At 47.7% G+C, this 17201-nt stretch overlaps 1 protein-coding gene across 5 annotated transcripts in view; it reads right to left on the bottom strand.

Moving 5' to 3' along the window:
• OS9 (OS9 endoplasmic reticulum lectin) overlaps positions 1–17201 on the bottom strand; it is a 108665-nt gene that overhangs the window by 68947 nt on the left and 22517 nt on the right. For all 5 annotated transcript variants that reach the window (XM_077297776.1, XM_077297772.1, XM_077297775.1 and 2 more), the window contains exons 7-9: positions 16555–16704; positions 2146–2282; positions 1448–1493 (exon numbers count right to left, since the gene is read on the bottom strand). In XM_077297776.1, the coding sequence (XP_077153891.1) occupies positions 1448–1493; positions 2146–2282; positions 16555–16704 (333 nt within the window). The remainder of the gene's footprint in view (positions 1–1447; positions 1494–2145; positions 2283–16554; positions 16705–17201) is intronic.

Raw genomic sequence — 17201 nt, 5'->3', positions numbered from 1 at the left:
TAAAGAGATTGTTGGGCGGGAGAAAGCCCGCCCGATGAAAGCGGAAGTGGACGGAGCGCGGCACCGGAAGTAGGCCCGGGCAGAAGCCGGGGCCTAAATTACAGGCCAGCGACCCCCAGAGGAGAGCCGCAGCGCCGGAGAAGTGCGCCGCAGTTAGAAAAATGGCGTGGCAGCCTGCCAAGGCTGTCACGCTGGAGAGGATGGAGCAGCCGCCATGAACACCCGCAGCGCCAGAGCAGTGCGCCGCAGGGAGAAGCTGCGCGGCAGCCTGACAGGGCTGTCGCGCTGGAGAAGGTAGTGCGGCCCCATGAAAACCGCGGCTTGAGCAGTGCGCCGCCGGAAGAACCGGCACGACAGCCTGTCAGGGCTGTCTCACTGGGGAGAGTGGTGCAGCGTAGGAAGCGGCGTGGCAGCCTGTAAAGGCCCCGCTCCGGAATAGAAGGCAGAGGGGCCGCAGATGCCGCATGGGAACTGTAATCCCGGGACGTGCTGCGCAATCTGGGTGCAAATGACGACCAGGTATTCTGGGAACCCCTAGCAAGACTCCCATTGAAAGATTTGGGATGGGAAATACTCACCTCAACTTCCCACGCCGATGCTAACCTGAAGAGGAATGAGATGTCCAAGCTGATGGACGTCCTCGTCTCCTCCAACCGACAGGCTCTGGTGGGCGAGTGGGTGGGGGACGGAGCCAGGACTGGACTTCTGAGCACGCTTGTGTGCTAGGATCATGGTCCTGCTGAGGGATCAATGAGGATACGGGGTGGCAGTACACGCCGTACTCATAGTCCGTATTGTGGGACTACAGGTGTGACTGTTCACCCTGTATCCCTCCGGAAACCTGAAAAGAAACGACGCACATTGAGGTAGATAAGGGTCTAATGAAAGACCCGTGTCCACCTCCTACTGACACTAAGCTAAACTGAATATCCTACTTCCTGTCAGTGGGGTGTACACTGCAGAGGAGGAGCTAACTTTTTTTGTGCATAGTGTCAGCCTCCTAGTGGCAGCAGCATACACCCATGGTTCCTGTGTCCCCCAATGAGAGGCGATAGAGAAATATACTTTAACAATATCATTATGATCCTGTCAATCAGGCAAAGGCCATAAGTGTGCTTCTTCGGCCTCCATCTGGCCGGTAAGAATGGGCATATTGTAATTTAACTGTACAGGAAAGCTCAGAAGACAGCACCAACCCATATAGATGGTGACATTAAAGAAAAATCTTACATCATGCACCACATTTTTTATATCCAGACTGTGGCTACTGTTGGGTGTATACATTCTGAGCATATGCCCAATAGACACAATGTGCACCAAGACAACCATATGGCAAGTGCGCGGGAGAAAGGACCGTTAGAAAAAATCCACTCCATGTTAACCGCACTAACTTCAAGAGCCAGGATCACACGTAACACAGATGAAATGTATCTAAAGAAGCACAAACCTTCTGTTCTTCCATCTGGAGCACTGAGACTGGGAACTGTTCCTTCCTTAAAAAGAAAAAGTAGCATGTAACTACATATTAGTCAAAAAACTAGAATAAAAGCCCTAATTACTCTCAAAAGTAAAGAGAGCAGAGTTTTTTTTTTTTTATAACCAGTTTTATCTGTATTTTCAAGGCCCCCTTCACATGTCCATGTTTGCAGTACGTGAGTCTATGCAAGCCGCACAAATAAATGTCCATGTTTTACCATCAGCATGGTTGACAAGGGACAATACAAGTCCATGCAAATTGTCTCTTCAGAGAGTAAGAGGACTGGAGCCCTAGTGCCACCTATAGGAAGTAGCAATCCTAAAAGTCAATATCGACCCTCTAATGAGTCACATGACAGAGGATAAAAGCCAAAACCAATATCTCAATTTGCAGGCACTGTGCTTCGGCGTACTGCCCCTCATCAGTGCAAAGTGTGAGATCTCTTTTAGCTTTGTGAGAGGCGTCTGACCAGGACCCAAGAGGTAACATTTCTCCTTATTGAGCAGAAATAACGAGCCCAGAAGCGTCATAAGCATCAAGAATCATGAGTTCATACTGAGCTGTACGGTGACATTTTGTGACCAATATATTACTACATTTGTATATGACGGAAAAGAATATCCTGAAAGAACACAGAGCACAATCCACTGGAGAAGTCAGAGACTTACTGTGGTGTCTGCATCCTGGGTGTCCGTGCCTTGTGGGTGCACTATTTTATTCCAGAGATCGTTCTCAGTTTCTTCCTGTTCGGAATTTACCGCAGTTTCATCTTCAGTGCTCTCAGCTTCTAGACGAGATTCAGATTCTGGAAAAAACAAAACAAAAAAAAAACAGAATAATATTAGGATTATCCTTTATTTGAGATTTGATAGCCATCAGAATGAGTACACAGATCACAATATGCCCTTATGCTTAGCAGGTTTGTTATTTTTAAACAGGAGTCCATCAACACAAAGTGACTGCTCGAACCAAGCACAGGCACTCGAAGCACCCTTGGCCAATCAGTGAATCTTCCCAAGCCTTCATCTTTGATTGACAGCTGACTTTAAAGGAGTCATAAGAGGCATAGATTGATGGAAAACAAGTAGGTGGGAAGGTTGCACCAAACTGCTTGGTCATACCAAGGGTGCACTGAGCGCCTGTGCTTGGTTTGATCCGTCATGGAGTAAAATACAGCATGCATCTTCTGCTGCAAAAATTCAAGGTTGTTCCACTTACTCTTTTACAGGACACACACACACACGTATATACACAAGTGGTTAAAATTGTTGGTACCCCTCATTTAATGACAAAGTAATAAATTAAAAAAAAAAATCTATGAAAATGAACAAATGAATTAAAAAAAAAATAAAATAAAATAATAAAACTCATGAAATAGGCCTGGACAGAAATGATGGTACCCTTAACTTAATATTTTGTTGCACAACGTTTTAAAGGCAATCACTGCAATCAAACGATTCCTGTACCTGTCAATGAGACTTCTACTCCTCTGGACAGGTATTCTGGCCCACTCCTCAAGAGCAAACTGCTCCAGTTGTCTATTGTTTGAAGGTTGCCTTTTCCAGACGGCATGTTTCAGCTCTTTCCAAAGATGCTCAATAGGATTTAGGTCAGGGCTTATAGAAGACCACAATGTTTTCCTCTTAGCCATTCTTGGGTGTTTTTAGCTGTGTGTTTTGGGTCATTATCCTGTTGCAAGACCCATGACTTGTGACGGAGACCAAGCTTTCTGACACTGGGCAGCACATTTCTCTCTAGAATCCCTTGGTAGTCTTGAGACTTCATTGTACCCTGCACAAATTCTAGACACACTGTGCCAGATGCAGCCTCAGAACATAACAGAGCCTCCCCCATGTTTCACAGTAGGGACAGTGTTCTTTTCTTAATGCTTAATTTTTCCGTCTGTGAACATAGAGCTGATGAGCCCTGCCAAAAAGTTCCATTTTTGTCTCATCTGTCTATAGGACATTCTCCCAGAAGCTTTGTGGCTTTTCAACATGTAGTTTGGCAAATTCCACTCTGGCTTTTTTATGATTTTTTTTTTCCCCAACAATGGTCTCCTCCTTGGTCGTCTCCCATGAAGTCCACTTTGGCTCAGAAAAATGACAGATGGCGCGATCTGACACTGATGTTCCTTGAGCTTGAAGTTCACCTTTAATCTGTTTCGAAGTTTTTCTGGGCTCTTTTGTTACCATTCATATTATCTGTCTCTTTGATTTGTCATCAATTTTCCTCCTGCGGCCACGTCCAGGGAGGTGGGCTACAGTCCCATGGATCTTAAATTTGTGAATAATATGTGCAACTGTAGTCAGAGGAACATCAAGTTGCTTGGAGATGGTCTTATAACTTTTACCTTTAACATGTTTGTCTATAATTTTCTTTCTACTCTCCTGAGACAACAACTCTTTCCTTCGCTTCCTCTGGTCCATGTTGAGTGTGATACATACCATGTCACCAAACAGCACAGTGAGTATCTGTAGCCCTATATACAGGCCACTCACTGATTCCAAGACTGTAGACACCTGTGATGCTAGTTAGTGGACACACCGCGATTTAACATGTCCCTTTTGTCACATTATTTTCAGGCGTACCATCATTTCTGTCCAGGCTTACCTTATTTTTCGGACCATAAGACACACTTTTTTGCCTCCAAATTTGGGAGGAAAGTGTGAGTGCGTCTTATGGTCCGGATGTAAGTGGGGAGGGGGCAGCGGCAAGTGGGATCCACTGTGATCCCATTCACAGGAGGCAGAAAAATGTCCCAGCTGTCTGGCTATAGTGCTGGGGAAACCACATGGTCCTGATAATTAAAGTGCAGTGAATATTTATTAGCCCCTTCCCCGCCCACCTGTCAGGTGAGCAGGGAGCAGCAAATGAATAGTCCTGCACTTAAACAGGGACAAACAGTTTCCCCAGCGCTGGATTCCTGCAGCAGCTGGGGAGATCTGTGTGTCCAGTGGAGGAGGAGGCAGCAGCAGGGGGCCGGGGGAGACAAGATCGCTGCATACCTGCCTGGCTGTGCTGGATACTGAGGCATAAGGACCTGTGTGATGTCATGAAGTGGGTGGGCTGGAGCATCACATGGCAGCACAGAGCCCTCCCTCTTCTGATGTCATCACAAATCCTTCAGACACCACACTAGAATCTGCAAGCTTCCCCTTATGACCTGTGCTGTGGAGAGGCAATAAGATGGAGGGTTCTGTGTGTGCAGTCATGGGTTGCTCACAGCCTGAACAACTAAGAAATACTTAAAAGGTTAGTCAATACAACACACAATAAAGCACGCTGACACTCATGTGGTGAACTATAACTCCCAGCATGTCATAGGATCTGCAGGTCTGGGAGTCTCCAGGGAAAGGTCCGACAGCATGTTTACTAGCTCCGTGTACCAGGCCCTGCGAGGCCAATCTGAAGTTATTAAGAGAACGGGGACCCTCTCTGCATTTATCTTTTTTTATGACCCTTGGGATCAAGGGAAGAGGAGGAAAGAGATAGGGCATGTGGAACTGGGCCCACGGGATCACCAGGGCGTCGCAACCGACGGCCATCGGGTCCTAAGACGTGGCTACATACTGGGGAACCTTGTCGTTCTTTCGGGAGGTCATTAGGTCGACGTCCGGAACTCCCCATCTCTGACATATTTGGTTGAAGTATATTCACAATATATGCTCAATTCGGAATTATGAATGTTCCTCCCCTCTGGGGAACTCTGTACCATAATAATACTAATCTCACAAAGATCTGATCAAACCAATAAAATGACCATGACCATGGTACTTATATAAAACAATTATTTTATTAGAAAAATTTCCTTATAAAAACAAACAACATATGTCTATTTAACCAAAGCGTGCTAGACCACAAAAAGGGACTGGAAATGCCTGAGGCTGATCCCACACATTTGGCCGCTGCTACATATAAATGAGACACAAATCCCATATGAAATGCTTCCTATACTAAAAACCCTTCTACCATAATGCCTGTGCAAGAAGATTTACTATAATCCAAATGTGCTTATATTTTGTTCTCAGTTATGAGGTAAGTGAACACTTTTATCCTTTTTCTATGGCACATAGTTTTTCTGCAGCGGATGGCATATAGATAATGGAGTATAGGTAAATTACCTTGTGGTTGGCCTGATGGGGGAATACCTCGGCGTCCCTTAACCCCGACGCGCGTTTCGCACTGCTTCGCCTCCCGAAGAAGCAGTGCGAAACGCGCGTCGGGGCTAAGGGACGCCAAGGTATTCCCCCATCAGGCCAACCACAAGGTAATTTACCTATACTCTATTATCTATATGCCATCCGCTGCAGAAAAACTATGTGCCATAGAAAAAGGATAAAAGTGTTCACTTACCTCATAACGGAGAACAAAATATAAGCACATTTGGATTATAGTAAATCTTCTTGCACAGGCATTATGGTAGAAGGGTTTTTAGTATAGGAAGCATTTCATATGGGATTTGTCTCTCATTTATATGTAGCAGCGGCCAAATGTGTGGGATCAGCCTCAGGCATTTCCAGTCCCTTTTTGTGGTCTAGCACTCTTTGGTTAAATAGACATATGTTGTTTGTTTTTATAAGGAAATTTTTCTAATAAAATAATTGTTTTATATAAGTACCATGGTCATGGTCATTTTATTGGTTTGATCAGATATTTGGTTGAAGACGGTGGGATGGAGAGACCACTCTCCTGACGCAAGGCCCTGACGGCTGAGGAAGTCGGCTTCCCAATTGTCCACACCTGGAATGTGGACAGCTGAGATATCGGGAACGTGGTTCTCTGCTCAGAGTAGAATGTTTGACACCTCCTTCATGATCTGCTTGCTGCGAGTCCCTCCGTGATGGTTTATGTAAGCCACCACCGTGGCGTTGTCTGACTGAACGCGGACCGGATTTCCTGTGAGGAGGGGCTGCCAGTGGAGGACGGCGAGGAAGATCGCCCTGATCTCCAAGAGATTGATGGGGAGAAGGGTCTCCTGAACCTTCTAGCAACCGTGCGCTGTGTGATGGAGAAAGACCGCACCCCACCCCTGAAGACTGGCGTCGGTGGTGACGATCTGCCAGCAGATGTGGAGAAATGACCTCCCGCGCAGGATGGAGGTGGAAAGAATCCACCAAGTGAGAGACTGTCTCACATTGAGAGAAAGGCGAATTGGGCGACCTAGGGGAAGTGGGTTCTTGTCCCAGGCAGACAGGAGAGCCAGCTGGAGAGGGCGAGAGTGGAATTGAGCGTAAGGTACTGCTTCTATGGAAGCGACCATCTTCCCTAGAACTTTCATGCAGAGATGTAGAGGCAGAGGAACTGGATGCTTTAAGGCAGAGAGAGAAGAACTTCTCTTTCGGGAGGAAGACCCGAGCTTGGATGGTGTTGAATTCCATGCCCAAGAACTCGAGGCGTTGAGTTGGAATCAAGGTCGACTTGTCCCTATTGATTATCCAGCCGAGGCGGATCAGCGTATCCAGAGTGATCTGGAGACTCTGGTCGCAGTCCCGGCAAGACGGACCCTTGACCAGAAGGTCGTCGAGATAGGGGATTATGAGGATCCCCTTTGAACGACTGATGGCCATGACCGCTGCCATTACTTTCGTAAAGACCCTGGGGGTGGACGCTAGGCCGAACGGTAGAGCTATAAACTGGTAATGTTGCTCCTGGATCATGAAACGAAGGAACCTCTGATGCTGCTGACAAATAGGAATGTGCAGGTAGGCATCCTGAATGTCCACAGAGCCCAGATATTCCCCCGGTTCCATGGAAGCGATCACCGAGCGCAGTGACTCCATCTTGAAGTGTCGAACCCAAAGGTGGCGGTTCAACTGTTTGAGATCCAAAATCGGGTGGAGAGAGACGTCTTTTTTCTGAACCACAAATAGATTTTGAGTAAAAACCCAAAAACCGCTCATGGTAAGGAACAGGAAAGATCACTCCTGAGGCAAGGAGGGCATTGACGGCATGGAGGAGCCCTGGGGCATGGGACGGCTGCTTGGGTGGACGGGGGAGGAAGAAACGTCTTCCTGGGGGCGAAGAAAATTCTATTTTTCATCCTGATGTGACGATCTCCCTGACCCAGGTGTCGACTACTGATAACCAAGCCTCTGTGTACAGAAGTCAGCCTCCCACCCTGGAAAGATTTCCAGGTGGGGGTGACCCATCATTTTGAAGAGAATCTGTGGCTATGATTACCGAAAAGGTTTAGAGGAGCGTCTCTTAGCCCTCCAGTGAGGGGGGTAGGCCCGAAGGAAGGTTTTCTCCGTTCCCCCTGAGCGGAAAAATGCTCCCGCTGGGAGAAACCGTCAGAGAAGGGCCGAAACGACTGGGGTCCCCTACGATTAACGGGGCGCTTAGGCTTGGATTGAGGGAGAGAGGTGCTCTTTCCACCTGTAGCGTCGGAGATGATCTGGTCTAGCTTAGTGCTGAAGAGCCTGGAGCCTGGAATGGAAGGCCAGTGAGAGACTTTTTAGAAGAGGGGGTCAGCGTTCCACGCCTTCAGCCAAAGGACACGGCGAATGGCAATGATGTTGCTGTTTGCTCTTGCGGAACAAGCAGCTGCATCCAAGGAGGCATTTAACAGATATTTCCCCGTGTGTGCAATCTGGTCCGCTAAATCAGCTAGTTCCTCCAAAGGAGTTGAAGAAACGATGCCCCTGCGAAGTATCTTAGCCCAGGCAGACACGGCTTTCGCCACCCAAGAGGAGGCGAAATTCGGGCAAAGAGGCGCCAGACGCCTCAAAGGCTGATTTGGTTAAAGCCTCAATTTGCCTGTCTGTAGCGTCCTTAAGAGACGCTGCATCTGGGATAGACAGAACTGTCTGCGAGGATAGACGAGAGACCGGCGGGTCTACCTTAGGGGAATCAGACCACTTGCTGACTAGGTCTGGATTAAAGGGGTCAAGATATCCAGACGCTTTCTGCCTGGAAAACGTTTTCTGGGTTGTTCCCAGTGGCTAGAGGTAGTATTCTAAACTCTTTGTGATTGGGAAAAACTCCAGAGGGCCGTTTCACCCGTTTGAAAGAAACGGAGTCCTCCTGGGAGGTGGAATCCTCCTCCTTAAGCTCAAGGGTTTGAATAATAGCCGAAATAAGGCTGGGTTCACATTGCGTTAACAGCAACCCATTCAACACATGCGTTAATGGCCTGTTAACGCAAGTGCCGATTTGTCACATCGCTAGCGCAGAGCTTATGCTAGCTCTATCTCTCTATCTGCGTTAGCACTGATGGACCCGGAAGCGCGTGGGCGTGCGCTAGCGATGACTCCGACATAGGACTGAATGGCGGCGTTAACGGACTACGTTACACCGCATTATGCCGCGGTGTAACGCAGTCCGTCTAACGTGCTATAAAAACGCAATGTGAACCCAGACTAAGGCTATCTACCATGTCCTGCGTGCCAGCGGTTTGATCTGTATCTGAATCAGACTTTTGAGTGTGAAAGTACATTTGACCCGAAGTCCGCCTCTGAGGAGGGGGAACGGGTGGAGAGGGGTATTCTAGATGGTGCCCCAGGTTCCGGAGAGCTGCATGAGGAGCTAGACAGAGCCCTCTTTCTGGATCCTTTCTCCAATCTGACCCTGTGCGCGTCATGTTCAGGTGCGAGCGAATCGCTGTGGGAGGCGTTCGTGGCACTGGTGGCAGAAGATAGAAGCGGCATGCGTTCTAGGACCTGTACCAGGGACTGGGACACTTTTGTCAGGTCTGAGACTGACAGACATAGCAACAGCCCACTCCGGGGGAGGGGGAATGCACTCATCCCGAGCAATAGGAGCTTCCTGAGGGACGGACATGGTGGAAGGACTGCAGGACAGACAGAAAGGCGACGGCTGGCCTGAAGCTCACTTTCTCTTACAGTGGGCACAAGCGCAATGGGTCACCGTGGGTTTGTAGCTGGAGGCCTGTGTGGGGTTGGGCATAGGTACAGCCTGAATGAAGACTGCAGCAGGACGCTATAAAGGCGATACTGCTGAAGAGGGCTGTAGCAGAACGCTATGCAGGCGATACTGCTGAAGTGAGGACTGCAGCAGAACGCTACGAAGGCGATGCTGCTGAAGGGAGTACAGCTGAGGAAGGAGGCAGGGAATGCCGAGCCCACCAGACACCTAGCGATTGCAGAGGCAGCGCAGGTACTGTGTCCCCCTCCGAATGCTGAAGACACTGCAAGAGCCCGCCAAGATGAACGCAGTTCTCTGGCCATGCAACGCTGGAGCGAGCGGTGAGCGGGCAAGGCTGTGTTCGGGCGCGCAGAAGAGTGGGCATAGCCGGGAAAAAGAAACCGGCGTCCTGATAGGCCGACGCGCCTGAGGAGGCGTGTCAGAGTGGAGAGCCGAGGCAGTGCACAGCCGAGGGGGCGTGGCCCGGCGCTGGAGAAAATGAAAGTGCGGCGCTGGTAGGCCTGCACCAGCCAGGGGGGTGTGGCCTAACGGGGGAAGGAGAGAGGCTGCAATATGCCGGAAATCGCCTGATTAGGGGTGAAATTTGGAAAAACTAGAGACTGGTGAGCTCTGCCATGTGAGTTGAAAAAGTGGGCTCCTGTCCCACTTCTACCTTGCTTGAATCTGGCTCTTTGGTGTCTGAGGATCGCGTCAGAATCCCTCGGAGAAGAAGAGGGTCCTGGGAGTAAGATCCTCCTTCCCGCACCATCTCCGGACGGTGCAGAACACTGCGTCAACCCCTTACGAGAAGGGGGGAGGTCACCATAGATGACCACAGTCTTCCTCTCAGCCCTCTCCAAGGAGAGGGGTGAGGAGGGGAAAAGGTGAGGAATGGCCACCAAGAAGTCACCCTGAAACACCCATAAGGGTGACAGGGGACGAAGTCCTGCCAGCGGGTCAGAGTGGGCAATGTGGGGAGTACCACACTGCTCTCTCGGTCGCTTAAATGTGGGAAAAACAGGGTAAGAAGCTGCACCCTGTTACCCAAAAAAGTGAATCTGAAAGAGAAAGGGAAATGATTAATAAAACACAAAAACCCCTGTAAAAGAAAATAATGCAGATCTGGTGTTAGATCCAGGTCCGCCTCCTACAGACACTAAGCAAAAACTGAGTTGCATTGTGCCTATCGGAGGGTGTATACTGCCGAGGAAGAGTTAATGTTTCCTTATTTGCATAGTGTCAGCCTCCTAGCGACAGCAGCATACACCCATGGTTACCTGTGTGCCCCAATGAAGCGAGAAAGAAAATACGGTATGTCCTTGTGCCAGAACAGTGACATGATTTTAGATGGTATGAAATACAGTACTATACAACATAGTAAAGAACAGAACTGTTAGGCTAGTTTCACACTAGCGTTTTGAGGAGCTGCGGACTTCCTCCGTGAAGCCCCGCCCTCGGACGCACCTCCGCCGCTAGCTCCGCCTACTCCTGCATGTGGCCTGCGTACCTATCTTTAACATTAGGTACGCAGGCCATGCGGCTGTATGCGGATGCTTCCGCATGTGTCGTTTTGACGATGCGGAGAAATAGCCGGATTACTCACCGGTAATGCTCTTTTAATGAGTCCATGACAGCACCCACTGGAGAGATAGGGATCCGCCCCAAGGAACAGAAAACCTACAGAAGAATAAAAGGGGCGGTCCGCCTCTCCTCGTCAGTTTCATTTTCAGAGTACCCGGAGGACCGCCAGTATTAGTCCAATTATTTACAAACATATATTTAAACTTAAATACTCAACAGAAGTAATTCAAACGAATTTTTTAATTTAATAGGGAGGGATGTAACTGGGTGCTGTCATGGACTCATTAAAAGAGCATTACCAGTGAGTAATCCGGCTATTTACCCTTCGCCATGACAACACCCACTGGAGAGATTTCCAGAGACCAACACCTGGGGGGGGGGACCACCGTGCTGAGGATAGTCCTGCCAAAGTAAAGGTCAGAATCTGATGAAAGATCAAGTCTGTAGTGATTATAGAAGGTAGAAGGAGCCAACCAAGTTGCTGCCTTACATATGTCCTCAATTGGAACGTTTCCTCTTTTCGGCCCAGGAAGACGCCATAGCTCTGGTGGAATGTGCCTTAATGCCTTCCGGATGTTCCTTATTTTTCATGGAGTAGGTCAGCAGGATCGTGTCTCTAATCCACCGGGACAATGTAGCTCTTGTGACTCCATATCCCTTCTTTTTACCCTGGAAGGATATGAACAGAGCCCTACTCTGCCTCCAACTACTAGTTTTTTCAATATAGTGTAAAACTATTCTCCTGACATCTAGAGTGTGGAATCTCTGTTCTTCAGGAGTGGAGGGATCTTTAAAGAAAGTAGGAAGATGTATCTCTTGTGACCTATGGAATTTCCCTGCAACTTTAGGGAGATATAAGGGATCTGGTTTTAAAATTAATCTGTCCTGAAATGTTAGAAGGAAAGGTGGATCTATGGATAAGGCCTGAATGTCGCTGACTCTCCTAGCCGATGTTAATGCTACTAAGAAGGCAGTTTTTAGCGACAAGTTTTTTAGAGATATTGCATCTATAGACTCAAACAGAGGTTCTGTTAGGGAGTCTAGAACTAGGTTTAGATGCCAAGGAGCTACTCTAGGTATGTGGACAGGAGTAACTCGTTCACAGGCCGTAATGAAGCGGGACACCCATTTGTTACCAGCAACATTATGGCCATAGAGGGCACCCAGAGTGGACACCTGGACTTTTAGTGTGTTAACCGACAGACCCAACTCTTTCCCTTTCTGTAGAAATTCTAGAATAGATTTTATTGGAATTTCTGATGGGTTTGAACCTGTATGGAACTGAAGAAACTTTTTCCATATTTTGGTATAAATTTTGGTGGTGGATGGTTTTCTGCTAAGCAGGAGTGTATCAATTAGCCCTTCTGAAAACCCTCTGGAATTTAATATCTGCCTTTCAAATTCCAGGCCGTCAAGTGGAGACTGTCCACTTGGGGGTGGAAGAAAGGTCCCTGAGATAGTAGGTCTGGGATTGAGGGAAGGACCCATGGGTCTGTCACCGACATTGATTGCAGGCACGAGAACCATGGTCTCTTGGGCCAGAATGGTGCTATCAATATTATCCTGGCTTGTTCTTCCCTGATTTTCCGTATTACTTGTGGAAGCAGAATTATCGGAGGGAAGGCGTATACCAGCTTGAATTGCCAGGGTATTTGAAAAGCATCTAGAATGTCCGGGTGGTCTGCATGGGACCGAGATGCAAATTTTCGCACTTGTCTGTTCCGTCTCATAGCAAACAGGTCCATTTGGGGTCTGCCCCATAATAATGTAATCTTGTAAAAAATGTGAGGATTTAGACTCCATTCTCCTTGATGTAGAGTGTGTCGACTTAGAAAGTCTGCCTGTTGATTGCTCTCTCCGTTGATGTGGACCGCGGAGAGGGACAGCAGATGTTTTTCGGCCAGGATCAAGACATTCTTTGCGGAAGACATTAGAGCGTCTGATCGAGTAGAGCCTTGTTTGTTAAAATAAGCCACCGTCGTACTGTTGTCTGAACAGACTGACGTGATTTCCTCGAAGCTGTGGGAGAAATTGACGCAGTGCATAGTTTTCTGCATTCAACTCTTTTAAATTAGATGAATATAAGAGTTCTTCCTTATTCCATATTCCTTGGCAGAATCTATCCCCCATATGTGCGCCCCACCCATAGGGACTAGCATCAGTAGTCACAGTGTGGGATGGCGTTATCACCCAAGGGACCCCCTCCGTCAAATTTTTATTATCTAGCCACCACCCCAAGGAAGCTAGGACCTCCTGTGATAACGTTATTTTTGTTTTGAGGTGCCCTAGGAATTCTCTCTGTTCTCGAAGAATTTGGTGCTGCAATGTTCGGGTGTGGAGTTGTGCCCACTGGACAGCTGGAGTACAGGAAGAAAGGGATCCTAATAGGGACATTCCTTCCCTCAGGGACATTCGAGGTTGATGAATGGCCGCCCTTACTTTCCCCTCTATTTTAGATATTTTTTCCCGAGGGAGTAGACATTTTTGTGTTGCAGAATCTAGATGGAACCCTAGAACCATCTGGAGGGAAAGTGGGATAAGTCTGGATTTTTCAGAGTTGATGATCCAGCTTAGGTTTTGTAAGGATGAGACAGTGTCCGCTAAACGTTCAGCACACTGAAGGGACGAATTTCCTACAACTAAAAAATCATCTAAATCAGGGATGATTAAAGTGTCTTTCTGGCGAAGGTAGGCCATCACCTCTAACATCACTTTGGTGAAGATTCTTGGTGCTGTGGAAAGACCAAAGGGCATGGCCGTGTACTGGAAATGATGAATTTCCCCATCGAGTTTTACTGCGACTCTGAAGTATTTTTGATATCTGTTATGGATAGGGAGATGGTAGTAGGCATCTTTCAAATCACTGCCACCTATTTTACAATTTAGATAAAGGAGTTTAATGGCAGATCTAATAGATTCCATTTTAAACGTATAATTTATGTATTGAGTTTTCTAAGATTTATAATTGTTCGGAATGAACCATCGGGTTTAGGAATTAAAAATAATGGAGAGTAGAAACCACTACCCTCTTGTCCCCTTGGTACTTTAACTAAGACATTTTTATTTAAGAGACTTTGGATCTCTAATTCAAGGGCCCTTTGTTGTATTGGTGAACTAAGGACTGTTAAAATAAAAGAATTATGGGGAATTTGGAGGAATTCTACTTTAATTCCTTCTTTAATAATATTTAGAACCCAGGAATTTAACGTAATCTTTTGCCATTGGGGAAAGAAAAATTTTAACCTACCCCCTACTGGGGTGTCTGGTGTTTTAATATTTATGGTCTCTACGGAAGGGGGGGCCTTTAAACATAGTACCACTTTTGTTTTCCCTCTTTTGTGGCCCACCGTGACGGTCTTTCATTTTGCCTTCTTTTACCGAACGGTCTTCTCCTGAAGGTCTTCCTATAGAAAGGAATTGAGGGATCAAGGAAGGCTTTTTTCCTTTCTTTCGCTTTTTTGAGGATTTCATCCAAAGCTTTTCCAAATAAAAACTCACCCTCACACGGAATAGCACAGATCTTGGCCTTCGACTGTGTATCCCCCTTCCAACTCTTCATCCATAACGCACGTCTGGCATTATTTACCAGACCAGCTGATCGTGCTGCGAGGCGAAGAGAGTCAGCTGATGCGTCAGCCATGAATGCTGCTGCCCCTCTGATTAATGGTATCGCATCTCGCAATTTTTGTCTGGAGACTCCTTGTTCAATTTGCTGATCCAACTGATCAATCCAGACAAGCATGGATCTAGCAGTGCACGTACTGGCAATTGTTGGTTTGAATATGCCTGTGGAAGCTTCCCATGCTCTTTTTAATGAAGATTCTGCTTTCCGATCCAGGGGATCAGAGAGTAGGCCTGCATCTTCAACCGGTAGACTGCTGCGTCCACCTTAGGGATCTTAGTCCATGTTATTAGCTCCTCATCATTAAAGGGGTACTTCCTTTTGGAGGCTGAGGAGGCTGATGGGAGAAATCCTCTCTGGTCTTGTTTATCCCATTCCCTCTTTATCAATGCCTTGACAGCGGGAATTACTGGAAAGGATCTTCTTTTCCTCTCTGCTAACCCTGCAAACATGATGTCTTGTGCAGTTTGGTCATCTCTTGTATCCTCACAACCTATCGTATTCCTGATAGATTTTACAAGGTTGTCAACCCCATCAAGGGGAAAACAAGCCCGACCTTCAATGTCAGACGGCACTGAAGAAGAGGATGACGAATGCGAGGAGTCTGAGTGGATGACGCCTTCATCATCGGACTCAGAGCTGCATACTACCCTCTCCTTACTGGATTTCTTAGGGGGTGCGCTGGCTTGTGTAATGGCCTGCAACTCTTCCCTAATTATGGCCCGTATATCCGTAACCGACATAGATGGACTCTGCATGGTTTCAGAAACACATTGGTTGCAGAGTTTTTTAGGGTGGGAATCTGGGAGAGGTTCGTCACACAATGCACACTGTTTGTGCTTGGACTTTTGTTTCTTTTTGGCCTGGGTGAAGAAGATTTTGTGGAAAAGAGTGTCAGCTTTATAGGCAGAGGTTTTAAACACTCACCCAGTGAAGCTGTATAGTACCGGATCAGGTGGCCGAAGCGTTTTCCTGGACCTTGAATCCGTGGCCTCGCTCCTGCGGCTGGCATCTGAGGACCTCCTGCTGGCTGCATCACCTGCTGGGTCCACAGTCTTGCCTGGGGATTTTATGATGCCTCGCCTGTGCGCTGGCAACCATCCCCCATTTATAGGCAGAAGAAGATCCGGTTTGATTTTTTTTTTGCGGTGAACTGCACATGCGCGAACCGCGCTTTCCCCCACCGCTGATGAATGCCCCGGAAGTGCTTGTAATCACTTCCGGGCGCGTAATGGTGGCTTACACCGCTCCCCACATGCGCGGCCTCGCTCTTACCTCGGCCCTGCGCTTAAGGTGTTCCGGCTGCCGCTGGGGATCATGCAATGGATCCCGGACTCCAATATGTCAGCCCGCGTCCAGGCTCCTTCCAGGCCGCACCTCCCCGCAGCATTTCTACAGTGAGACCGGGCGGCCTCTCCTGGACCCGGTCATCATGTGCGCCGGACAGACGAGGGGGGAGCCGTCTAACGGAATCTCCCCCGACGCTGCATCTGGACCGCATCCCCTGCCGTTCCCGCAGAGACCGCACAGGCGGATGCTTCTGGCCCAGGTAAGGTCTTCTGTGGTCCTGTGAGATCCAGAGATCCTGTCCCCTGGGAACAGGAAACCTAAACTGACGAGGAGAGGCGGACCGCCCCTTTTATTCTTCTGTAGGTTTCCTGTTCCTTGGGGCGGATCCCTATCTCTCCAGTGGGTGCTGTCATGGCGAAGGGTAAAAAAAAGAAATTGCTACCAGCTGCGTCCTACGCTGATCGCCACATCATGTCAAAACGACGCATGCGGAAGCCTCCGCATACAGCCGCACGACCTGCGTACCTAATGTTAAAGATAGGTACGCAGGCCGCATGCAGTAGTAGGCGGAGCTAGCGGCTGAGGGTGGGGCTTCACGGAGGAAGTCTGCAGCCCTCCGCAGCTCCTCAAAACGCTAATGTGAAACCGACCTTATATTGTGTTTTCTATGAAGTCCAAATAGTGATCTGTATCTCAAGCCCACAGAAATACTACCTACCAGTCTCTACTTGCTGATGCTCATCTTTGGTTTCAGTTGTCATCACTGGTTCTCTGTGATCTAAAGAGCCTGCCCTTTTGGATGCTAACGTTTTAAGATCAAGGGTCTTCAGTTCTTCGGAAAGTTCCTCCACTATCCGCTTTGTGTCATCTGTAAAGAGAATGTCATTTGCGTAATGTAAGATCAAAGCTGCAACTAAACCTTTGTCTGAAATATAGGGGCAGAGAAAAGGATTCCCATTCTGTGTAGACATGGTTACTGTTCATTAAATCAACATACACCTCTATAGCCAATTATTTGTTTTCCAACAATGTATCTAAAATAAATTAAAAAAAAAGCAGGATTGCATAAGGTTTTGAGAAAAAAAAAAAAAAAAGTATTTTTTCTTCTACTTCTATACAAAATTCAGTGTCTTCATAGTAACAGACCACAAACGTACCCAATATTGTCAGATCCTGTGGTTACTTTCATTGGTTCCCTACTTTTTGCAACACTATTAAATTTAAGCAGGGAACCATTTTAGGAGGCTGCCATTTACTGTGATTACAAGGTGTGTCATTACAACCACCTATTGCAGCTCTCCTCTCACGACACTGTCAGTGTGTGCAGAGGGAGTAGAGCAAAACTTAAAGGAGTTTTCCCACAAA

This window comes from Ranitomeya variabilis, chromosome 3 (genome assembly GCF_051348905.1).
Source record: "Ranitomeya variabilis isolate aRanVar5 chromosome 3, aRanVar5.hap1, whole genome shotgun sequence".
NCBI lineage: Eukaryota > Metazoa > Chordata > Amphibia > Anura > Dendrobatidae > Ranitomeya > Ranitomeya variabilis.
Note: the sequence above shows the minus strand (reverse complement) of the source record. Positions and strands in the feature narration are given on the sequence as shown.